Source organism: Branchiostoma lanceolatum, chromosome 2, assembly GCF_035083965.1.
Source record: "Branchiostoma lanceolatum isolate klBraLanc5 chromosome 2, klBraLanc5.hap2, whole genome shotgun sequence".
Taxonomy (NCBI): domain Eukaryota; kingdom Metazoa; phylum Chordata; class Leptocardii; order Amphioxiformes; family Branchiostomatidae; genus Branchiostoma; species Branchiostoma lanceolatum.
The window spans coordinates 20,450,884-20,475,941 of record NC_089723.1 but is presented as its reverse complement, the minus strand read 5'-3'; the positions used below and the strand labels follow the sequence as shown (position 1 = coordinate 20,475,941).

Below are 25,058 nucleotides of genomic sequence, written 5' to 3'. Positions count from 1 at the left end.
GGTGTTGCAATTGTGTTGCACACACACAAAAAAACGAAATGCACAATTCTCTAAACTGCACAGAAATGTTGTCGGGATTCCGTATGTGTGACCGGTGCAGGTATTTACAGTTCTGCATTAGATTCAAGAAAAAATGCAACAATTACACCATTAGATAAGTGGTTCTTACCGATTCGAATGAACACTTGTCCAATGGCGCTCACTCCCCACACCACGTTGTATCCAACACTGATGCTGACCAGGGAGCCCGTGACTTGGACCCAGCGTGTCCCAGCCGACCCCTTTCCTCCGTACGTACCGCTGCGGTACCAGATCGCACCGCTAGAGGTCACTCCCCACAGACCGGCGTATCCGATTGATACGTACGATAGACCACGTATGGCCGTTCCTCTCAGCATCGTCCACCGCGTACCTACAAATATGAAGGATAACCCGTTCAAAGCGTCAGTGACACATCGTTTATATTACTTAGCACTGGATGACCAGGTTCATTCAAGGTTTAGACAAGTGCCAGAGAGAAACTCTGATAGTAGAGCTCAGATGAATCGTGACAATCAAATATTCACACATTTACGCATGCAGATTTGTACACAAAGAACCCGTGCATGTATTAATGTTTTATGGCCTCTTCCTTGTCCGTCATATCCTGTCTACTGCTCTGTTGTACTATCATGTAACATCGTTATACAAAAATCGAAATTAACATACGCACCCGTTAGTTTTCCTGCGGTTACCCCGGTCCTGTAATAGACTTTGCCGGTGGTTGTCACGCCCCAGACGTAGTACCCTGACACGCACACGGACTTCAAGCCTATTCCTCTGATCTCTGTCCAGCCCGTGCCCTGCGGACGCTGTGCTGTGATACCTGATAAACACGATAATATTGCAAGTTAAAGATTTCATCAACCTACTCCAACAAACAAACAAGAAAACGAACAAACAGACAATCAAACGGACACTTGCAGTTCCAACAATAGTTATAGAAGGTAATTACGATTGTTATATAATGTAAGTTTACCCATTATACAAATTTGAAGTAACGACTTTGAAGACCGTTACTGTAGGCAAAACTGCAGGGAAAAATAATGCTGGGAATTTTTTATGTATTTCAAACAAGTTTAACTGTACCAATAAATTAACAAGATGATACAACGCTGTTGAAGATGCAACGCTGTTGTGTCAATCTTCCTAATTTTCCGAAAAGTCATTGCCAAGTGAAAGCAACCTAGTAAGTATATGCAAACGACATCCAAACGTAACGACGCAAATCAAGTAATTTCAGTTCAACAGTGGCTCTCTTGTGAAAGTAACCTGAACAATTGTACGTACCGATTCGGACATAAACCCTGTACTTGGCGGTGATTCCCCACACGATGCCCTTGCCAGAACTGATCTTTACAAGCTTGACGTTCCCGGACACTTTAAGCCAGGCCGTCCCGGGAGCTTTCTCATTGCCGTACGTGCCAACTCGGTAGAGGACCTCTCCGGCCGTGTTCACGCCCCAAACGCCACAAAATCCGATTGAAACGAACGACAACGACCCTTCTATCGGGTTCCAGCTCGTTCCTATGGTAAAAAAAATGAATTTCTAACAAAAATCGCCCAAAGTTTTGTTAAACCTATTATGCAGGGACCAAGCACTTTTAGTACCATCAATGTCTTCTGATATGGCAAATCATATACTGTATAACAATGAAGTTAAACAACGCATTCTTCTGCAAAGCAATAAGGAACTTATGTAGAGTATTATTAAGTGAATGTAGTTTTGTTTTTTGTCTTGATTATGCCAGACCCCCAATCTCTAACGTATCTATCGTTTGGGGGTCTGGTCAGATGGCTGGGGGCCAAAGGTCACAATTACAGTCATGCGCAGAGGGTCCATTTTAATTTCATAGAAATAGCCTTGTATAGCCTTGTTCAAAGTAGCTGTAGGAGGCCTCTTTGTTGGAAATGTTGGCGTTGTTGAGCTGGAATGGACAGGTAAGGGTTGTGGCTATTTTATTTAGTTAGAAAAATAGGGTTTTAGCCATGTTTGGAGTGTCCGGTACACTTTGAAATAGGTGTAGTTTGGATGCTTTCAGTTTCTGTGTAGGGAGGTCAAAGGTCATCTCACCATGTTTTGATAGAATCTAACCACTTTGCGCCGGTGAAAAATTGGCGAAACTCCTTAGATCGACACTTGAGAGGTCAGACTACGCTGCCAATGTGAGTTTTCCATGATCTAAACTTCAGGTAGGTGACTTTTGACAGCCGTTTTCGTATATGTTTACAATAGGAAGTATAGGGGCCTGTGAATGGTAGACCTTAGCCTAGAAGAAACTTTCTCAGCAGACTGCTGCCGTGGGAGGAGAAGCTGTGATTGATGGCCACTCACGCACACCATAGGTAGCCGACTACATGGCACCACAATTGGTCAGCTGGCTATTAACAATAGCGAATCATGGACAAGACACAGCTCAACAGTTTATCATTAACCAGTCAATTTCCAAAATGTCCATGGAGTTATTTTCCAAAATAACAGCAGAACTTGAAAGTGCATTGAGTAGTGTACCTAGTACCTCTGGCTGGCCTGCTTGTTAAACTGAGATATAGTGGTGGCAGTTCTACCTTTTAGATTTATTGTTATTGTTAGTGGATTCAAAAATAAAACGGGGGGTCTTTATCCAATCGGGGTAGGGGTGTAAATGGCTCCCTGCTGATCCTGCTGCTACTCCATTGGTGGAATCATAGCTCAGCATTTGAGCTGACTCGATAAAATTTCCCCAGCCATCTGACCAGACCCTCAAACGATAGATATGTTAGAGATTGGGGGTCTGATATCCAGGCTTATGTTCCACCTGCCATAAACTACATATGTTACGTGTATTTGAGTCCTATAATGGAAAACGCTGCAAGTATAGTTTTCCCCTCATTAATTGTGGAAATTATGTTTGAAGTTGCATAATCTGCTGCAGTACCAAGGTCACATACAAGGGAGCCCAAAATCGACCTTTACCTTTGTCTAACCAACACCTACCTACACACTAAATATCACCATAATCCATTCAGAGGTTCTTGAAGTATGCTGACTACAAAAATCCGGAAACACACGCACACACACACACACACACACACACACACACACACAAACACACACACACACACAAACACACACACACACACATAAAACACACACACACACACAGATACAGACTCACCCACAGACCCATCCAAAACTATACCTCCATAGCATGCCGAAAATCAATGTGTATATAACAGCCAACCCTGTAAGTAACAAATTGGAACATACCTTCTGACGGATATGTGCAGACAGCTGTGGCAATCTCGTCAATCTTCGTGGCCAGGGCATTGAAGTCGGTCAACTCGATCACGTTGTCCTGGTCATTGTTGGCAATCTGCAGGAGTTCCTTATGATCGAAGCCTCCCACTCCGATGGCGTACACTTTCACTCCGTCGGCGGCCAGGTTCTGAGCTGCCGCCGTCACGGAATCATAGGACTCTCCGTCTGTCAGCACGATTAAAACCTGTGGGAGTAAATAGATACATCCGTGTCTGTGACTGTCGTGATGAGGAAAGTAGAGTATACCGGTAGTACTGTATCTATACAGGGATGTCCTTGCAGCTCAACTGGCGTCAAATGCACAGCAGTTGAGCTCCTGGTTAAAATAGGGGTCTAACGCCCGAATTCGAAGAGCTGTTTTGAGCACGAATTACCCTGCTACTGAAACAGCAAGGAAACTTGCTAACCTATGTGCCATCAGATATTACTAGGTGAACAACAACAACTATATCTATGCACCTAATGAAATATCTTAACATTTCGGTACTTGCCTTCGGGACATTACCTCCCCTCCATGCTGCTTTCTGACGGACGAACTGCATAGCAGCCCCGGTCTTCGTGCCGCCTTTCTGGTAGGCGACGCTCTGTATGGCGCTCACGGTGGACGCCTTGTCCGCTTTGTCTCCCAGGTTAAACACCAGGCTGAGAAATGAATAGTTTACAAACATTCAGTACCAGACGTTAATCATAATCTGCCTCCCTGCCTAAGAAATCAAATGAAAGGAAGCCCGCGTAAGTGCCTAGGTCAGGAGCTTTGTGTGTTTTGTTGTTGTATTTTTAGTGATACTTGTACTTGTAATTTTTGCATAACATTCCGATCATAAAGTGAATACAAGTCCAATCTAGGACACAGCGGGGTAGCCAACGTTTTGCAGGTCCAATTAGAGGGGGGCTTCTAGGTTCCTCCATGTTGCCCGGCCCATGGCCCTAGACTCCACGGCCCAGGGCCCTAGACTCCACGGCCCAGGGCCCTAGACTCCACGGCCCAGGGCCCTAGACTCCACGGCCCAGGGCCCTAGACTCCACGGCCCAGGGCCATTTATATATATATGATATTAGTTTTAAAGCTATTGTTGTATTTTGGTCTCTTCCTATTGTATTGTTGACAGTCTGCCAATATCTTATTGCAGCATTCTTATATCTATATAAGTTGCCCTACTGCTATTCTGCTCTTACCAGAAAAGGTAAAAGGCCGGACACTCACTTTTTCCCGTCTGAGTACTGTACTAGACCAACCCTGGTGGCAGTCGAGCTAACGTCGAAGCTGCTGACCACATCGACACAAAACTGTTTCACCTTCTCGAAGTTTTCAGTTTTCACGCTGCCAGATCCATCCAGAAGTAGGAATAGGTCCAGTGGCGACTTACATTCTGACGACCGTAGATGTAGAAGAAAAGTTATGCAGCATAACTAACATCTATCTATATTATTGCACACGCACACGCACACACACACACACACACACACACACACACACACGGACTGACACACACAGAAATACACGAACACACACACACACATACACACACACACACGCACACACACACACACACACACACACACACGTCTAAAACAAGACATGTATCTCTATTTTTCATGGAGATAACAAAAATGGAAATTGCATCAAATGGTGATCAATCCGGTTACAACTGTCATTGCTGGCTTCAATTGTTAAATCGGATAACAGCCGCAATATCAACATAGCTGTTACTAGGTCATATCAATAACTTATATACATTTGACAATGTCATTGAAGTACTAGTATGAGAGACTATCAATTTTTTCTTAGTAAAACGTTTCCAAGTGATGATCATAAACTGACCTGTCGGACGGTCGCACTTGATACGCCTGGTTGGCAGACATTTACATATCTCGTTTCCTGATTTCCAAACTTCATTTTTCTGGAGAAAAAAAAGAAAAGAAACGAAAACATAATGCATTTTCAAAACGACCGTCATCGATAGTAGACTCTACTTTACAACTAGACTTGTATCCGTCACTTTGTGAGGAGAGTAAATAAAACCACGTACATCAGAGCCCACAAACTATCATCAAAAGGGGCTGGTTACTAGGCTTATTCAGTGGGCTTGTAAACATGGTTTCTTGACTGCATCGACAATGCGTTCGCTTCGCTCAATCGGTAGTTTATTCGGTGGTTATGGATTCATGGCCAGGTGACATGTCACCATAAACAAATCAATCATAGTGTAATAACGAAGGTTGATATCGGTTTACCAAACGATACCTGGTAATATGATCTACGCACTGGTTGTACAGTATGGGAGCAACCAATCTAACATGATTAACACTGTTGCTTGGAAGTTGTGATTTTGTATTCTATTTAGAATGGGACACACCTCATAAAGGTTTCCGTCCTTAGAGCACCCACAGCTGTTTAATGGTACGCATTTGGTGCCACTGAGCACGTAACCGTTATCACAGACACAGGACTCCACACAGTTTTTCGTACAGGGCCTCGGACCGGTTCCGGAGTCTGCGCATGTGCGAGGGCAGGCAGTGGCGCATTGGGAGTAGTGACTGTGAGGCTGACACGGTACCTCTGCGAAAAAGAAGGGGAACGAATTAACTGCCGGGACCAACCTGAAGCTGTGAAAATCCGATTCATTACAAGGTAAACTTGTCGAGGGGCACATTATTAATATTTTGGCAACGCCACAGTAATGTAGTCGATGAGGTATCTGCAGCACTAAGATCAAGATAAAGATAAAAAATAACTTTGTCAATGTCTTAATTCGGGTATTGCTTTTTGTAAATACGTTGTTGCACTTATGTCAACAAAAGGGTCAAAGATACTGATATGACTATAATTAACCTATCTGCTTTTCTCTACCATTTAGGTACTATAAGTTGGCATTCGGCAAGGTATCGTTAAGTACTAGTAATCCCGCAAAGCATGCTTTTTTCTGGGTACGTACCACAGAAACCACTCCTCCTCCACTGCCCTGGTTTTCCTCCTGCTGATACGCATGCGTCAGCGTAGGCCTGCAAGTTCTTACACAGCATGTCCTGGTCGCCCTGGGCCGCCGCCATGTCGAACACGCACGTCTCGACGTACTGCGACGGACTGAGAGTAGCGTGGCAACTCTGAAGAACAAAAAGTTGCTAATTTGTTGACAAAACAGAACGTAAACATGTTCATGTCACACTTTATATGCTCCACTCCCTCGGGCGCCAGAATTTCCTTACGCGTCGCGCAAGAATTTCCTTACGCTTCGCGCCAGAATTTCCTAACGCGTCGCGCCGGAATTTCCTTACGCGCCGCGCCGGAATTTCCTTACGCGCCCCAGCAGGATTCTAACCGCTCCACGACGCAGACCCTGCCCCCACCCCCACGCTCATACAGTGGACGATAAATTCCTTACGCGTCGCGCCAGAATTTCCATACGCGTCGCGCCAGAATTTCCTTACGCTTCGCGCCAGAATTTCCTAACGCGTCGCGCCGGAATTTCCTTACGCGCCGCGCCGGAATTTCCTTACGCGCCCCAGCAGGATTCTAACCGCTCCACGACGCAGACCCTGCCCCCCCCCCCCCCACGCTCATACAGTGGACGATCCCAGGTGGGTCAATGGTCACTACACTCATCTTGGCGAAAAACGAATAGTCATTTTATTTATAATGATAGACACGCTGTCATGACGTGAATTCCATCAGCCGATAACGAAACAATTTACTACATAAGCGACTGGTACACATGGAGTAAATTGGAATAGAAGTGCGCTTCTAAAGCAGTTAACATACGCGAAACGGTCCGTTTGGAGCTGTGAGGAGCCCGCACTTGGTCGGATGCAGGTACTTTTGCCGATCACCCGAGCTGATATCCTTGGAGTCAAAATTGTCCTGCGGTCTTGTGTCCGGGCAACTGGAATGGGCAGATTTCGCGAAGAGTTAACGTTGATCACGTACATATCGAACTCGCTGAAAACCTTTTCAAAAGGTCAATAGAGATAATTGAATGTTATAGTGTAACGTGTGACGTTTCTTAATGTAGGGACGATGACATTGAGTTTGGGCGATGGAGGCCATCTTCGTCCTTGTGCTGGATCTTAATCGTATAATCTTACATCTTAATACCGTTTGACACCATATATTAAGAGAACCACGATTTGTTCAAGTCTTACGTGTGGTCGTGAAGAGCGATCCAACTGTTGCCGTACAGAAGGGAGGTAGAGGCGACCTGTCCGTCCGGCATGAGGTTGTCGTCGTTCGGTTGGCCGTTATAGTTTCCGCACATTCCGCTCAGCTGGAGCATAAAATCATAGTGTTTAGAGACCCCATACCGCTCCACGAAACCAATTAGTCTTTTCATCACAAGTATGACACGCGGCACAAAGAGTTAACAAAAATCACCTGGAAATCTAAGTGAATCAGTACCTCTTTACGCGGACCGAGCACCTTCCCACCTCTAAACCCATCTTCACCAAAATCATTGTAATGTATTACTTTGATGATGATGGTCTAATGATTTGGCAGTCCGACCTACATATTGTAGTCCCCACTACCGCATGTAGCCTACCTGTCCTTTGTATGAGTCTGGAACTCTGATCTCAACACGCCGGCTCCCAAACGTCAGTGAAAAGCAGTGGCTTGTCTGGACCAGAACGTTCAAGCCGCTGATGGAGATGGCGACCTTTTGGTTCAGGCAAGCGGGAAGGCTTCGGCGGTATCCATTCACCTGAGGAAAAGGTCAGAAATTCAGTAGGGTTGTTCACTCAAGCTCTAAAAGTCTGGTTAAGAATCCCTAACAGGCCACAGTGTTGTGCTTATGGAATGGCACTTTGTACCTATTTCCTCACTTCACCCAGGTGAAAATGAGTACCTAGCTTCAGTTAGGGCCATCCTCTGGCCCCGCGTTTGAGGAGATCCACGTGCATCTTGGACAAGACAAGATATTCCGCCACAATGATAGAAAAGAGTTGGGGTTCATCTCGGTGTGAGTGGATCAAACCTTAACGTCTGTTCGTTTAGAGCTTGGACATACTGTATAAACAGGTCTGATGCGGATAAATGCGGTTTACCGGTAATGCAAAAAAACACCAAAAAAAAACACATACAATACTACATCGTTTTGGGTGAAATGCAGCTGCATTATTGAACTGGATACATATTTGTCAAATTAGTCGGTCAAAGGTTTTTGATGTTTCAAAAGTGCCTTCTGATGTGCTTAATGATACGTTGAACTTACAAGAACTTCGCTTCCGCTGAGAATCTCAATCTTGTACCCGTGCACGATCACCTCGACGTGGTCGCAGTACGCCACGCGTCGGTTCCAGCCGAGGTGAATGTTACGGACGGCCACCCTGAAGTCGGCGTGACGCACCAGGGTGTACTTGCACGTCCCTTGGAAGTCGTGACGACGATTGTCGAACGTGATGTAGTGAGGATCGCCCCATGCCACGCAAGTGCCCGCTACAAGTAAAGGTGAAGACAGAACGTATGGCTTTGACTAAGACGTTGATGATTATGATAGTGGACTACAAGTACTTCAAGTATCATCCATCATAAACGCATCACGCATCACATTGCAATGCGATAGGTGATGAATGAACAGCACCATTCGTTATTGGTGTATATTGGTATGTTGTGATCCAACGCATGCAGGTATATGTATCATCTTTTACAGGAATAACAATTACTTAGGCTCGTTCTGGACTACTAAGGCTGGACGTTTTTGCAATTCCACTTTATCAACATAAAACACAAAATGAACGATGAGAAAATAGCTACATTACGATATAGAGAAAGATAAATCCACGAATCGTAACGTACGTTTTTGTGACGGGCACGTCAGTTGACCCAGACATGGATGTGGTTCTGTAAAAGATATATCATAGCTATAGTGTTAAACTTTGATCGCACAAAGTGACCTATGTTCGTGCGAGATATCAGGAAAATCAGCGAGATTCATTTCATTATTGGAATTCATTATCTTAATGTGCAGACGCTTGCGCTTAAAGACAGCTATCTGAAGAAAACACAACCATTGGAACAAATCATATCATAATCTGAGTTATCTGACAGACGCACTGAAAGACAGACACACTGACACACACGAACACACAAATAGAGAGAGAGAGAGGGAAACGCACGCACACACAAACAAACAAACAAACAAACAAACAAACACAAACAAATTTAAATAAACACACCTTAACGCTATCCCATACATATACCTTGGCGAATGTAACAACAGCAAGGCGTGACCGTGCCACTTGGGTAGAGCTATTCAGGCCAATTATCAAAAGATCTTAGCAACCAGCCACCAATAATCAACATTTCGATCATGATCTCGAGTTAAGATGTTTGCAAAACAGCAAACCGAAAACATAACCTTCTGACGAAGGTGAATAAAAAGAAAACACTCTCAGAGAAACCGCATGTCGGGTATGTCTTTCCGCTAACAACTATGTGACAATGCTCCTCTATATAGTCAGCAAGGCAAACATGAATTTGGGCATATCGATTTCTTAACTTGAAAAACATGAAACACGACATACGTGAAGGTTGTGGGTTCAAATCATCTGAAAAGAGTAACAACAATGTTGTTAGAAATTCATAATTTATACCAACAGACAACAAACCAAACGTTTGGAACACGCCATATGTGAAGAGGTGTTGGTAAAAATAATTCACATGAAAAGAGAACCAAAGAATAATACAACAGAAACTAAAAGGAAAACAGAATTCATATAGATGAATCTGCTAGGAAAACGTATTGGTAAATTGGGACACATCTTAGTATATCTTTAAGATACCTCGCTGTGATCTTAATTGGCTTTGTGTAATTCTTTATTTCATTATTGAATATAGGGCCGCCGAACACCGGCCAGTTCCTGTGGGGGGAGGCTAACACAGTCTCGGATAGCGGAGTTTAAAAAAAAACAGATCTAGACTAGGAAACTGCATATCTTTTGACGACAAAATGTCTTTGAACAACGTCCTACCATTGTCACAGTATCTCCATCCAATGCCAAGTTTTTCAGCACCGAGGGCTGGTAGAAGGGAACACCACGGGTATTTTGCGTAGTAGGACGTACATTTGTCGTACGTTTTTCCCCGATAAGTGAAAGGGAAAATGCAATCTGGAAAAAACGAAAAGGTCCAATAGGATGACAGTGGAAGGTAAGAAAACCGGTTAAAAAGATCCACGGGACGTTTCTCCAATATGGTTCTTGTACTTTGATCTGTTATCATTATTTCTTTACGTTTGTATGTTGATACTAATAATACACTATGCAATGTGAATTGTGTTGTTTTAGTTGCTTATACCCCGAGGAGACTCACCTCTTTATGACTAAGGGGTTGGAATAAAGGAATAAATGGAAAGGAGTGTCCGGCTACTAATTTGAAGCACCAGTTAGATTCTTCAGACAAGAAAAGGTAATGTGATTTGAGGATGACAAGTATTTTCTTTTACTCCTTTCTTAAACCGAGGTTAACCTGTTACACGTCAATAATGTGCATTACTTGATAGTGCTTATTCAATTTCAAAAGCATAAAAAAGTTAAAACGACATACTTGCTCCGGGGGAATGCAATTTGAGCTCATCTGAAGAAAAAAAAGAAGAAGAAAATAGTGATACATATGTGAAACACATCAACAGAAAATAGGCCACATGCGGAGTATACTTTATCAACAGAACACGTTTGTCAACACAACAGCAAATGGAAAGCGGCGACAGGAAAAACAAAGTCGAGAGGAAGTCGTTAGAATAGACCTATGGTAATGGAAAGAGGTTTGTTAGAATAAACAAAAAATAATGGATCGGGAAATAGATGAGTAGGCCACGCTTTCAATAGTTCAAATGTTTGTATTAGAAATGCAATATAATGTTGATAAAGTGCGGAAGAAAATGATATACATACCATTGGACAGATTAATGGGCATTAAATGGTGATACGTCCTACAAAGAAAAATCATGGTACATTTTCAGAAGAACTAAGATCATCAAGAATTTACCTCTGTCACACTTTTTCCAACCGGAGCCACTGACGTAGTTCGAAGTTTTGGAACACCAGGCATAGCTCCATCCAGCATGGCTACAGGACACGTACGATTTCCCTTTGTACGTCCATGGGAAAACGCACTCTGAAAAACGAAGCAATGACAAAGAAGCGTAAGGAAGGCAACAGTAAACCAAACAGCACAGGCAGGTGACAAGTTGCCTACCCGAGGCGATGTCGAACAAAGAGCACAACTATAATGTTACCTTTAAAGTTAACAATTCTTTACTATATAGCAAGTATATGACAAATGAAAGTTCAATATATCAACACAGATCTGAAGAACCTCACACCTTCGATAAATGATTAGTTTCTCATGAACAATCAAAAGCATGTCCTAATTTCAATATTCATGTACGATAATGTTGACATCACTCGGTCAATTCTTTGTTAGTACAATGACTAAAAACTGTAGCGCAGCATACAACAATAATTATCAAACTAAGTTAGTAAGAACATACAAACTACAAATTTTACATACTAGCCAGCAAGGCAAATATTGAGTTGGGCATATCGATTACTGAACCCAGAAAATAGTCAAACACTACAGACCTGAAGGTGTCGGTGGAGATTGTTGACTCAAATCAACTAAATAAAATAACAACAATGTGGTGATGATCATGAATACATGCATTTCTACCAATAGACAACACACGAAACGGTTTTAAAAGACCATATGTGAGGAGGTGTTCGTAAAAAAACGATTACACATAACAGAACACGTATGAACATGACACCAAAGAAAAAAGACACCTGTGACTAAAACAATAAGGAAGAACAAAATTCCCAGAAACAAAACTCCAAGGAATAAGGTATTGGTAAGATTTGGACACATCGCAGTAAGACTCTTATACATATATAAATATGGAAACAAAAAGGTCCATTTGCTAGCGACAAAATGTCTTTGAACAACATCCTACCATTGTCACAGTATCTCCATCCAATGCCAAGTTTTTCAGCACCGAGGGCTGGTAGAAGGGAACACCACGGGTATTTTGCGTAGTAGGACGTACATTTGTCGTACGTTTTTCCCCGATAAGTGAAAGGGAAAATGCACTCTGGAAAAAACGAAAAGGTCCAATAGGATGACAGTGGAAGGTAAGAAAACCGGTTAAAAAGATCCACGGGACGTTTCTCCAATATGGTTATTGTACTCTGATCTGTTATCATTATTTCTTTACGTTTGTATGTTGATACTAATAATACACTATGCAATGTGAATTGTGTTGTTTTAGTTGCTTATACCCCGAGGAGACTCACCTCTTTATGATTAACGGGTTGGAATAAAGGAATAAAGGGAAAGGAGTGTCCGGCTACTAATTTGAAGCACCAGTTAGATTCTTCAGACAAGAAAAGGTAATGTGATTTGAGGATGACAAGTATTTTCTTTTACTCCTTTCTTAAACCGAGGTTAACCTGTTACACGTCATTAATGTGCATTACTTGATAGTGCTTATTCAATTTCAAAGCATAAAAAAAGTTAAAACGACATACTTGCTCCGGGGGAATGCAATTTGAGCTCATCTGACGAAAAAAAAGAAGAAGAAAATAGTGTGATACATATGTGAAACACATCAACAGAAAATAGGCCACATGCGGAGTATACTTTATCAACAGAACACGTTTGTCAACACAACAGCAAATGGAAAGCGGCGATAGGAAAAACAAAGTCGAGAGGAAGTCGTTAGAATAGACCTATGGTAATTGGAAAGAGGTTTGGCAGAACAAACAGAAAATAATGGATCGGGAAATAGATGAGTAGGCCACGCTTTCAATAATTCAAATGTATGTACTGTATTAGAAATGCAATAAAATGTTGATAAAGTGCGGAAGAAAATAATATACATACCATTGGACAGAATAATGGGCATTAAATGGTAATCCTTGCTACGTCCTACAAAGAAAAAGCATGGTACATTTTCAGAAGAACTAAGATCATCAAGAATTTACCTCTGTCACACTTTTTCCAACCGGAGCCACTGACGTAGTTCGAAGTTTTGGAACACCAGGCATAGCTCCATCCAGCATGGCTACAGGACACGTACGATTTCCCTTTGTACGTCCATGGGAAAACGCACTCTGAAAAACGAAGCAATGACAAAGAAGGGTAAGGAAGGCAACGGTAAACCAAACAGCACAGGCAGGTGACAAGTTGTCTATACGAGGCGATGTCGAACAAAGAGCACAACTATAATGTTACATTCAAAGCTAATAATTCTTTCCTATATATTAGCAGGTATGACAAGAAAATCTCAAGATACCGAAACAGATTTCAACAACCTCATACCTTCCTTAAAAGATTAGATTGCAACGGTGTTTTATCGGGGTCCATACAACCGTGATGATCACAAAGCTAAGTTAATGAGAGCACATATGATATATTTACAAACCGAAATAATCACGCCTTCAATAAATGATTAGTTTCTCATGAACAATTAAAAGCATGTCCTAATTTGAATAATCAGTGTACCATAATGTTGACATCACTCATCAGTCAAGTCATTTTTAGACTACGCACCTTTTGTTTATATTTGTTATGTTTTAGAGTGAAATATATTATTTTTTCCTCAGGCCTTGTATTCTCCTGTAATTTCAGTTGAATCAATTCCAATCCGTCATTCTTGGGCCAAACACCCTGAAAAAAGGCAAATACCTCCAGACGTAACTTTTCTTAACGAAAGTTTGAAACGACGCCATATACCTCACTGTTTAGTTGCGCCCTTGAAAACCATTATTTTCCCATGATAATTCTGGGCCAATCTGGAGACTTCATGAGTAGGACAGCACAAGTAGGGTCTAAGCTCTCCCAATTTGGTCTACGTATGAAATTCCAAACATAATTACTAACGTGTTATAAATGTTTAACATGAAGTATTCAAATGGGACCCTTTCGTCTTGATAAATGGTAGATTGCAGATTGACTTACCAGTACTCCGTACTTCCTCCAATTGTTTCTCAGCTGAAATTCGAACAAATACAAGCTGAACATTTTAGCTTGAAAGTCCATCTGTGTTGGTAGAAATCATTCTTAAACAAGTTTTAACTGTAATTTCCAACACAAGAATTGGACTTACCCAAAATTTTCGACTGTACGACGAGGTAGGCTCTGGAACACGAATTGGCGCAATTCGAGACACGAATTGCGCCACGTAGAGGCGCAAATCGTGGCGCGCATATCGCCACCAGGGGGCTAAACTCGAGATCTCGAATTCGTCCACCCGGAAGGGGCAACGCGAAGCCCGCAATGTAACGTTACTGACATCATGAGTTACGTAACTATATGTCCAACCAGTGGTGGCAGCGAAGCGCATATTTACGAAACACGGACCCGAGTATCGTCTTGCGATTTAGCAATTCTGTTAAAATTAACTTAAAATACATTGTAGTCAGCAATCGTTGGTTTGTTAATCACCGTTATATCAATAACATTCCGTTTTATTTTTCTTTCACAGGACTTGCTTACGGGGCTGACAAATCGCTGACGCATTTATAGTGACAAAAATAGTGCTATAAGACGCAAGAATGAGACAATATGTGTTCTTAGTGTCAAGAGAACTTGAAAAATCTACCACTGAAAGCACAAAAAAAAAGATTAGTCCAATTTTGTCTATTTGTGAATTTGCTGCAAACTATGTCAGCATTAGTCTATGATTGTCGATTCAAATCCAAAATGGCTACCACGCAGCAAATGTGATGCTATCCCAGCATTCTTTGCAGTTTGTAAGCAGACTACTAAAAGTATTTCCCAAAACATCCGAATGTTAACGAAATTTACAAAGGTCGTCAGGTAAGTTAAAAATAAGGCGATTGTAGAAAAGCATTGTTAAAAAGTAAATTATACGCCTTCAACCCACCGTAACCCATTCCGCAAGTAGATTTGTATGTTTTTTTAATGTTCTATATAGTTAGTAGTAGATTTCGGCATTTTTCATAACGTTTTCCAATTTACTAGTAGCATGAAAGTTCATCTGAGTTGGTAAAAGTCATCATGAATTAAGGGCTAAACTCGTTTTCCTGATTTGTTAATTATTATTTTTATCTTACCTCATCGCTTGTCGTGTGTTGCTATAGGATGTTTTGATGCTCTATATGCAGTTAGCAAGATATTGATAATTATTACTTTTGAAACATGTTCGTCGTAAAATCTCGAATGTTTTCGGAAATAGTCGGCTCGTACAAACTGCAATGATTTCTGGGATAGCATCATATTTTCATGGTCGCCATTTTGTTTGAATTTTTGTTCGTTGTGGTGAATGTCTACGTAGTTTCAGTCTGATTTATCAGACCCCGAATTTAGTGTAATGTTCGCTTTATTGAACTAGTTCTATCTGCCGTTAGCAGAGTAGCTTCAGCAGGAAATATTTGCCATGGTCGTGAATAAAGGATGTATTATCTGTACAATCGATTCTGAAACTGGAGCAAAGAATGTTAGTAGTAACTTATAATTAGAACACACACGATCCCATTCTTGCCACTATTTTGTCACAATGCATTTGTATCAATTTGTTATTATTCTCAGCCCCGTAACCAGGTCCTGTAACAGCAAATTAAACGGAATGTTATTGACATAAACGATTATAAACAAAGCAACAATTGCTGGCTGAAATTGTTACCCATACTCGATATGCACTTCGCTCCACCTCTGGTTGGACGAATATATTTACTCCTTGGTCTGTGCGTGTTTTGTATTACGATTAGCTGACTACAATACATCGTAAGTTAAACATTAACAGAATGGCTAAATCGCGAGCCGTGTTTCGTAAATATGCGCTTCGCTGCCACCACTGGTTGGACATATAGTTACGTAACTCATGATGTCAGTAACGTTGCATTGCGGGCTTCGCAATGCCCCTGCCGGGTGGACGAATTCGAGATCTCGAGTTTAGCCCCCCGGTGGCGCTTTGCGAGCCATGTCAGTGCCGGTTTTGTATTACGTTTCGAGCTACCGCTTCCGCGTGGACGAATTCGAGATCTCGAGTTTAGCCACCTGGTGGCGATATGCGCGCCACGATTTGCGCCTCTACGTGGCGCAATTCGTGTCTGGAGTTGCACCAATTCGTGTTCCATGGCCTACCTGGTACGACACCAGTCTTTGTCAAGGAGTGAGCAATCCACCGCTGGGGTAACGTCACGTTATGCAAATAGCACACGTGACTACGTGAGCAGTGGATCATAAGTAGCGGAAAGTCTGTGGCACCCGCCGTCTCTGTTGAGGAATGGTTGTAGGGCCCTGATGTAAATTTCTACCAGCCCAACCCCTACCTACCATCCACGTCTGGGACGTTTACACCCAGCTGAAAACTACGAACCGCTACAAAAGCCCCGGACCAGACGGCATCCCCCCACGCATTTTGAAGGAATTTGCATGTGACTTGAGCAGCCCACTATGCGATCTGATCAACTCGTCCTTCGGGGAAGGACTGTAGTTCCACGCCAGTGGAAAGAAGCCAACTTCGTTACCCTACCCAAAACTTCACCGCCGAATATAGAAGAACTAAGGCCAATTTCACTTTCTGCCCACCTGTCAAAACACTGTGAACGCTTTGCTTCTTCCTGGATCTCAAGCGATATATCCTCAAACCTAGACCCACGACAATTCGGCAGTAGGAAGAACAGGTCAACAACGCATGCGTTGGTGAGTTTGCTGGACTTTCTATTCAAGTCAACCTCAGTGCCAAACTCTGTTTGCACACTTTGACAGATCCAAGGCCTTTGACAGGATAGATCACCCTACGGCAATCAGATGTATGCCAGACATGGGAGTTCGCCCAGCCCTGACACCATGGATTAGCAGTTTCATCACAGACCGTCGACAAAGAGTCTGCTACCAAGGCAAAAGCTCGGACTGGCTGTACCTCACTTGTGGCGTTGCACAAGGCACGATACTTGGACCTATAATTTTCTTATCAGTGATCGACAGTGCACTGCGTGACGTCATCAACCGCTGGAAAAATGTTGTTGTATACTGCACCGGCATGGCACTCTTCACTGACAAACGAGCAGTCAGAGAATCCAAAAGAGAGCATGCAGGGTCATCCTCGGATCTCTATACACAGGCTACACCTCTGCCCTGTCCACACTAGAATTAGGCACACTGGCAGACCGTCGGACCTCCATCTGTACCACCTTTGCCCACTCACTTCTACGATCGGACTTCCGCGACTGGCTCCCTCCATCCAGGCAACACATCACAGGACGTACGACACGCAGTTCCGCGAAACTAGACATTCCACTGTGCCGAACAAATAGACACAACAAAATCAGCTTCTGCAGTTCCAAAAAAGCCGCTAGGGGGTCCAAATCTACAGGACATATTTTCCTAACAAAGAGCTATCCACCACTTAAAAATCATGACTAAAGCATGTTCAGAAGACGAGATTTGAAAAGTGAAAGTTCCCCTGCAGTACCATAGAAAGTCGCTAGGGGGCCCAAAATCCAATCATTACAAGGTCTCCCACAGACCTACCCACCTACAAAATATGAAGACAATACATCCAGGCATTCTTGAGTTATCGTCCCATGGACTTTCACATTCCTGTACAATTCCTAGAATTCTTGCAATCTGCACACAATATAGTATAAAATTTGGCTCGCCCCTGAGGCGTCGCCCAAAACTATCCGATACCATATCTTGTACAACTATTGAACACCTGACTAGACCATTGAACCGGGTTCAGATCTTCTGACGACATGTATATAGTTTTGACACGCATATACTGTAGTGATATTGATGAATCGATATAATCTTACATGTACGCAGTTACGCACCATATTGATGTTTTTAAAATACGTGTAGGGAGAATTTATGTGAACACGCATATGAGAAAAAATGCCATGTAGTGAAAAAATTTAACGTTTGCGGTTTTGAAAATAAATTTTGATGTTATGGACCGAAAATGGAGCCAACATGTAAATGCAACAAAATTCAGGCTTGTTAAAGCCTGCAGGCTGTGTGAATAAAGATCAATTCAATTCAAATGGCTTCCTTGATTCCATTTGCAAAGAAGTCCGGCTAAAAACCCATCACAAAGGACCCGGTTCAACGAGCACAAACGCCCAAGTTCAACCACCTCAGAAGTCTCACAGCACATACACATAGAATCCCCTGGACATTCAGTCTCACTGGATAAAGTTAAAATCTTGGACACTAAGCCGGACTGAGCCACAGACTTTCCGCTACGTATGATCCACTGCTCACGGAGTCACCTGTGCTGACGTCATCCCAGCGGTGGATTGCTCACTCCTTGACAAAGACTGGTGTCGCACAGTCGAAAATTTGGGTAAGCCCAATTCTTGTGTTGGAAATTACAGTTAAAACTTGTTTCAGAAAGCTGAACATTTGTTTGATTTTTTATTTAGTAAGGTTCACTACAATGCTATCCCAATTGTAATGTGATATTTGCACCCTCGAAATTGTCTACCAATATTGTAGACTCAACTCGATAGCATATTCAGTAAAATATATGAGAGAGACGGGCAATGCGATAACTAGTATAACAAATGTTTGTGAGTTATTATAATTACATACCATGTATTTCTTGAGCATGTTCCGTCCGATATCCTTCTCTCCATTCTTCCAAAGTATCCTCATCTGTAGATTGAGAAATTCCCATCTTAGATGAATGTCGTGATCCATACGTTCACACCAACCCTTATCACCACCAGCTGTTTCAAACCCCTTTATCTAATTCAACTCAGTTACAAGTTAAATAACAGGACATGAGCAACAGGACACGTCCATTTTAACCCCTTTCCACCGTACGAATGATACATACAAATTATCATCAAAATAATAATAGAAAAATTGATACATAATGATGCAACTATATGAACTACAAATACATACCAGTACAATACATCAAGCACCAAATATTTTATTGGATTTAGAACCGAATATCATGAAATTAGTTTGAATCGCAGCTTGCCATTATATAACTATTTACAGAAAGTAACCACTCTGGAGAGAGATGGAAGGCCAAGATGCTTTCAAACTTACCGACTCCATCCACCCAGGGCTCCTGGTCAAGATTCACAGATATGCCTCTTTCGTGGTTTTCATCCACCCAGAGCTCATTGTCCTTTTGGTACTCCCCCATAGATGCTCCGTTATTTTCAGCATCTTTGGAATAAATGAAACAAAGTAACCACCTGAACATATTCAAGTTTTGCAACATGGCATCGGTAAAAAACTAAATGAACATTGAGTTATGCGCCTTCTCCCGACCTTTCTGAATGAAAAAGATTTTTACCACTGCAACATTGTCCTTCACTGTACTGTAATAAGACAATAAAGAACACGTTCCGTCTAAATATATCACGGAAAAGCTCTGTAAACGGATTAAAAGCTTGAGACATGAAGTAATGATGATTGTTATAATGTAGACTACTTAAATAAATAAAAATCAACGGAAAAGCTTAAATCTTCTTCCCGGAAGGAAAGACGGTATTTCTTTTGCAGGCGGTAATTGAGATATGACTGTGCTGATTTACGTTTGACGAAAAAGATAAATGTAAGGCTAATCAAGCTTTTCTGTAGCTTCTTTTAGAAATATAGGTGAATTTTGAAAATATAGATGAATGGAATGATAGAAGTGAAATAACCGAATTCATCCATGTAAGACTGCTTTTCAAGTTCATCAGCCCTGCCTTTGTCCTCTTCATCAATGAGCTCTAAAAGTAAGAGAGATCAACATACATCGTGACTAGTCACATTGTATCCATCTGTCTTCCAAATACCACGGCCATAGCAAGTAAAGAACGAAAGTCAAGTTATAAAAAGGAAGTTCCTCTACTTACAGCTGCAGCTTGAGTTATAGTTGTAAATAAACACACACACACACGCACACACGGGCACACACACACACAAAACAGACACGCACGCACATGCAGAGAGAGAGGGAGAGAGAGAGAATTTTACAGTAAGCGATACCCCGTTTTCTAATAGAGACTGAACGGAAAGAAATATAAATACCTTCAATCTCTTCGAGAAGACCCTCCATTTGTTGCGGCAGTTCATCGAGCTGTTGGTCCTCTGCAGGCATGCTCTTGGCTTGTGGTACAAAGGAAAAAAAAATGTTTAGTCAATGGATTGTTTCTTCGGATTTCTTTTGCTATCAAACGTATCGGTCAACAGTTTCGGCCAGTCACTCAGCTTCAGTCAGCTGTAGTCTTGGCTTGGCAGTGCCTCTCATGGATGAAACGTATGCATACTTAAACCTACACTTTTAAAATTTCATTCATTTGTCCAGTATGTACATAACAGAAAGTCGACTGTAAGACAAAACGAAAAAATCCATCAATAAATTTGTGACTTCCCTTGACGCGTAACTTGTTTTAGATCACTGACAGCTTACCTGGATGGGCCCATCCAACCAGGAGTGCCAGCGCCAGGACAAGCGCGAAGTGACAAGTCATCTTCAACACCTGCACTGCTCCTATAGATAATGATGATAATAAAGAAAAATGTTATTTTGGTGATATAAGCGATCGGTGTCCAAATTTGTCAAACATGGTTATTCTATTAGGAAAGCACTTTATTTTAAGACATTGTCAGTGGTCTCAGCTTAGAATCTTTTATTTCTTATATTTCCTACTTTTACAAACTAGAAAGTATCATTTCTAGTTTATAATTTTGTTGTCTTTGATATAGACCTAGAGATGGTAATTGGGATCCAACGCTAAAACTTCTTTCTTGGTGCTAATTGGTTTTACTTAGACCCCCATTCCACTTGGACGGCGCTCTCACCGCGCTCTCAAGGCGACCTAAAATGGTCCAGAGCGCCGTGAGAGCGCCGAACTCCTGAAAAACGTGCTCAAGTGGAATCTCTACGGCGACCCGTGCGCGCTCTCAGCGCGACCAAAATGTCAAATGTCAGCAACTTTTTAAAGATTTCACAGGTCACTTAACGAATTCCGGAGATAAATAACGAATTTTTTTTAACGTTTTGTGTGCTTTGTTGTCTTCTCAGTCATACCTTTACCTCTTGCATCATATTTGAATGATAAAATCAAGGGGAAAACAGATTCAATTTTAGTCGCTGCACGGTCGCTCAGTGTGTGTCTTAAGTGATATATGTATGTTCAACTTGTTTTTTCTGTGTTGTCCGTCATGTAAACTGTTTGCAATAAACATATTTAATCATTCTACGTTATAATAGAAACGTAAACCACAGAATTTTGGAGCACATTTTGAACCACTGACAATAAAACTTGGAGGGAATTTAATTTGAATGGAAGCAAGTACTTGTAGTTATTCGTCAATTTGTATTACCCACGAGGAAATCTATGATTTGACTACAAAAATTCCCAGAAATTCAAGATACACCACTTCAAGAATGAAATTTGTTTGAACTACAGTTAAGACCATTCAATCCTCATAGAGCGCTCGCTGCGATCCTTGAGCGCTCGCTGCGGCCCTTTGATCCCACCTTGGGCGCTCTCACGGCGCTCTCACGGCGCTCACCGCGTTCTCAAGGCGCTCTCACGGCGCTCACCGCGCTCGCTCCGCGCTCTCTCGGCGCTCGTTTATTGATCGCCATCCTCGGCGCTCTCACGGCGAAGGTTTTGAGCATGTTCAAAACCATCGCCGAGGTGACGGCGCGCATGGCGCTCTCGCCGCGCTGTCGGCGCTCTCACGGCGCTCTCGCCGCGCTGTCGGCGCTCAATGGCGCTGTCGGCGCTCTCACGGCGATCTGGCCAAAAGGAGGTCGCCGTGAGAGCGCGGTGAGAGCGCCGTCCAAGTGGAATGGGGGTATTACTGGTTTTATGGTTTTTCATTTATGTGTGTTAAGTACTTTATTTTTTCGTGCCATTGATTTCCTTTGTATTGTCTTTTTTGGAAGAACAATAAAGAATGAAATTAAAAACAAAAGGAAATCGGTAACATTGTGTCTCTTGTATGTACTAATACCAAATGCAAAATTACACACACTCAGTTACTGCCATCCAGACTTCACGCGTAGGTTTTCGCCTTGCAGTTTTTGCCAATCTTTAGAACATAAAACCAATCATATTACGACATCGTTTTGCAAATGCCGTAAGGTATAATTCAATGTTTCGATGAGGAATAACTATAATGTAACTTGACTTGATTCCAGCATAACCAGTTGGCTAGGTGAACAATGTTTGATCGACAGTATAAATCCTGGGAGTTGCCAGCAGGACTTTACAAAACATCTGGGTGTGTTGGCTAGCCCTGGGGTTGGGTCATTGCCCTTTCATTCCGCCTCAATAGTGAAAAGGTTATCAACATTTTGAAATGGAAACGCCTACCTGTGGCGAAAAGATAGACTAAAATCTAGAGTATTTCAAAATGTTTTTCTCAATATTTCAAAGAATATGACGGTCCCACATAAGTCATCCTCGATATATCATTTATTGGCTGTAGCTTGGACAAATTAATGGGCGTGCGGATGGCATGTGGAACATTTTAAAAGTTTGCATGGCGCGGGACGAGCATCTAACACAACAGAACAGCCTGGGGAGGGAATTAGTGTCAAAGATGTTTATCGTGAAAACAAAGACGCAAAATGTGTGACAAGGTCATCTACATTTTGGCGACGCCTCAGGGGCGAGCCAAATGATATAGTATTGTGTGCAGATTGCAAGAATTCTAGATATTGTACAGGCATTTGTCCAGGGGTATACGGTATGTCGCCTGTAATGGTGTAGTATTGTGTGCAGTTTTGGAGAATTCTTGGAATTTTAAAGGCATTTGTCCAGAGGTATGTGTTAACAGGAATTTATAGCCAACAGGAATGTTGGTATGTTTGTGTCCTGGGACAGAAAGGTATTTCTGCCCATACACCTAATGTGATTATAGTAGACTTGCATTGAGATCGTTCTTATTTATCTGTGTGGAGCACTGCGTCTTGAATTGGGATTGTTCTTATTCGTCATGTGGAGCACTTCCAGAGGTACCTCCATACAAAGCATTGAAGGACAAGGTAAAAGCCAATCCATATTGAGAAGTTTAAAGACATTCTATATGCGTTTATTGATTTGATGACAATGTGCCGATATAGTTTTATCAACATTCGGTAGAGGTGCTTACAAAAATGGTAACGTTGTATGTTACTGTACCTTTATCTGCTTTCATTGCATGTTATATTTCTTGTCAGGCAAAAATTCAGTCTGAAGACTGGGATATAGAGTTGTCCACCCTCTCGGGGCGTACTCAAATCCTTCAACATACACCAGGCTTATATGTATTTGTGTTATGTAAGTTTTGAATATTTGTTTGAGTGTGGTAGTAGGGACTGGTCCACATGTATGTGTGTCATTACTAATGAGTTTTATGTTGTGAAATGTTAGTTCTAATGAATGTGGCTTTAGAGATGTGTAGGATTTATCCTTAAAGATAACTGCAATACACGGAACAGAGGCTTGCCCGGTAATGAACACAAGACACTGGTTCAACGCTGCCGAGGAGTGAGGTTAAAGAATCTTGTAGACATAAAGTCTGAACGTCACTGAAGACCCTACCCTACTCTACTCTACTCATGATTTACGCCCTGTTCTGGCCTTTGTTATTTACATGTTGTAGTTACAGGTTCATAACCCCATGGCCTATTTGGTGCTTAAATATGTAGAACTGCTAATGGAAAAAGGCTTAACAGAGTTGTGACCTGTTTCTGTTATCAGCTCCTGGTTTAGTTAGATATACAAGTCCACAGTACCTTTGGTCCAATTGTTCTTCGCTTACACAGACCCACCGACTCCCATTCTACCATCCTGGCAACCTGGCCCCCCAGCCCGGTATAGTGTGTATACCGTGAAAGGAGAAATGTTCGCTGTGGTCTTAAAGTTTGCTTTTTTTGTGATGACCTCTTTAGTGATGAGCTTAAAACAACCACCAGCATTTCTTCTTCCTGCATACACCTCCTTGTATCAACCACACACTTCAACAAAAATGCAGATTACTCTGCATGATCTATCTACTGCAAAATAAAACCTTTGCAAACATATCCAGTTTTACCGTACCTGATATACGATGTACCTGGTTTGTGGGTCCTGTGTGTAGACTGTTTAAGTGGAAACCTGACTCAACTTTTCTTTGTCAACAATCCCAGGGTGTTCCTCTCATCGCTGTACAGTTGAAATGTCAAATCTGGTTATTTTGGTTCCTATGGTTTATTACAATGTGGTTGCTAGGAAGGAATTATTATCAGATGGTTACCATCTGGATTTGTTGGAATGCGGATATAGAGATGTGTATCAATTGGAGACAGGAGTGTCTCTTGGGTCCATCGGAATGAGAATGTTAATCCCTTGCATACCTTGGATTGTGGATGTAGAGATCTGTATCAGTTGGAAGAAGAGAATGTCTCTTGGGACCATCGGAATGAGGAATGTTGTCAACCATTGGCATGTGGCTAGCTGGTATGTGGCATGTGGCATTGGCATGTCACAGGCAAGCAAATATGCGTTGCATTTCATGATGGGCAATGTTGAGCCTGGATATGATATCTGCGCTGCTATGGCCTTTGTTTAAAGTGTTGTTATTTACATGTGCTTGTTAATTATGGGTGTGTATAAAGGACATGTGGTGTATATGTTGGGCCACAGTTGGGGTTCATTGGACAGTTTGAAATATTTTATTCACAAGTTTACGTACAAGTTTGACTTAAAACGTTTGACAATGTTCTTTTCAATGTGTTTTATACGCTGTCAATCACTGTTTGTGGTTTCATTCATT

At 42.0% G+C, this 25,058-nt stretch overlaps 1 protein-coding gene across 1 annotated transcript in view; it reads right to left on the bottom strand.

Moving 5' to 3' along the window:
- The window catches only part of LOC136427839 (von Willebrand factor-like), a 39,777-nt gene that overhangs the window by 5,472 nt on the left and 9,247 nt on the right, over window positions 1–25,058 (bottom strand). Inside the window, exons 2-29 of the mRNA XM_066417016.1 lie at window positions 20,716–20,796; window positions 20,334–20,411; window positions 19,964–20,032; window positions 19,359–19,481; window positions 18,891–18,953; window positions 14,289–14,321; window positions 13,313–13,441; window positions 12,857–12,886; window positions 12,283–12,420; window positions 11,915–11,950; window positions 11,319–11,447; window positions 10,878–10,907; window positions 10,304–10,441; window positions 9,857–9,880; window positions 9,129–9,173; window positions 8,545–8,768; window positions 7,876–8,034; window positions 7,481–7,602; window positions 7,101–7,221; window positions 6,277–6,445; window positions 5,698–5,900; window positions 5,163–5,241; window positions 4,545–4,710; window positions 3,832–3,982; window positions 3,290–3,524; window positions 1,330–1,566; window positions 713–865; window positions 170–412 (exon numbers count right to left, since the gene is read on the bottom strand). Of these exons, the coding sequence (XP_066273113.1) occupies window positions 170–412; window positions 713–865; window positions 1,330–1,566; window positions 3,290–3,524; window positions 3,832–3,982; window positions 4,545–4,710; window positions 5,163–5,241; window positions 5,698–5,900; window positions 6,277–6,445; window positions 7,101–7,221; window positions 7,481–7,602; window positions 7,876–8,034; window positions 8,545–8,768; window positions 9,129–9,173; window positions 9,857–9,880; window positions 10,304–10,441; window positions 10,878–10,907; window positions 11,319–11,447; window positions 11,915–11,950; window positions 12,283–12,420; window positions 12,857–12,886; window positions 13,313–13,441; window positions 14,289–14,321; window positions 18,891–18,953; window positions 19,359–19,481; window positions 19,964–20,032; window positions 20,334–20,411; window positions 20,716–20,776 (3,388 nt within the window). The 5' untranslated portion in view covers window positions 20,777–20,796. The remainder of the gene's footprint in view (window positions 1–169; window positions 413–712; window positions 866–1,329; window positions 1,567–3,289; window positions 3,525–3,831; window positions 3,983–4,544; window positions 4,711–5,162; window positions 5,242–5,697; window positions 5,901–6,276; window positions 6,446–7,100; window positions 7,222–7,480; window positions 7,603–7,875; window positions 8,035–8,544; window positions 8,769–9,128; window positions 9,174–9,856; window positions 9,881–10,303; window positions 10,442–10,877; window positions 10,908–11,318; window positions 11,448–11,914; window positions 11,951–12,282; window positions 12,421–12,856; window positions 12,887–13,312; window positions 13,442–14,288; window positions 14,322–18,890; window positions 18,954–19,358; window positions 19,482–19,963; window positions 20,033–20,333; window positions 20,412–20,715; window positions 20,797–25,058) is intronic.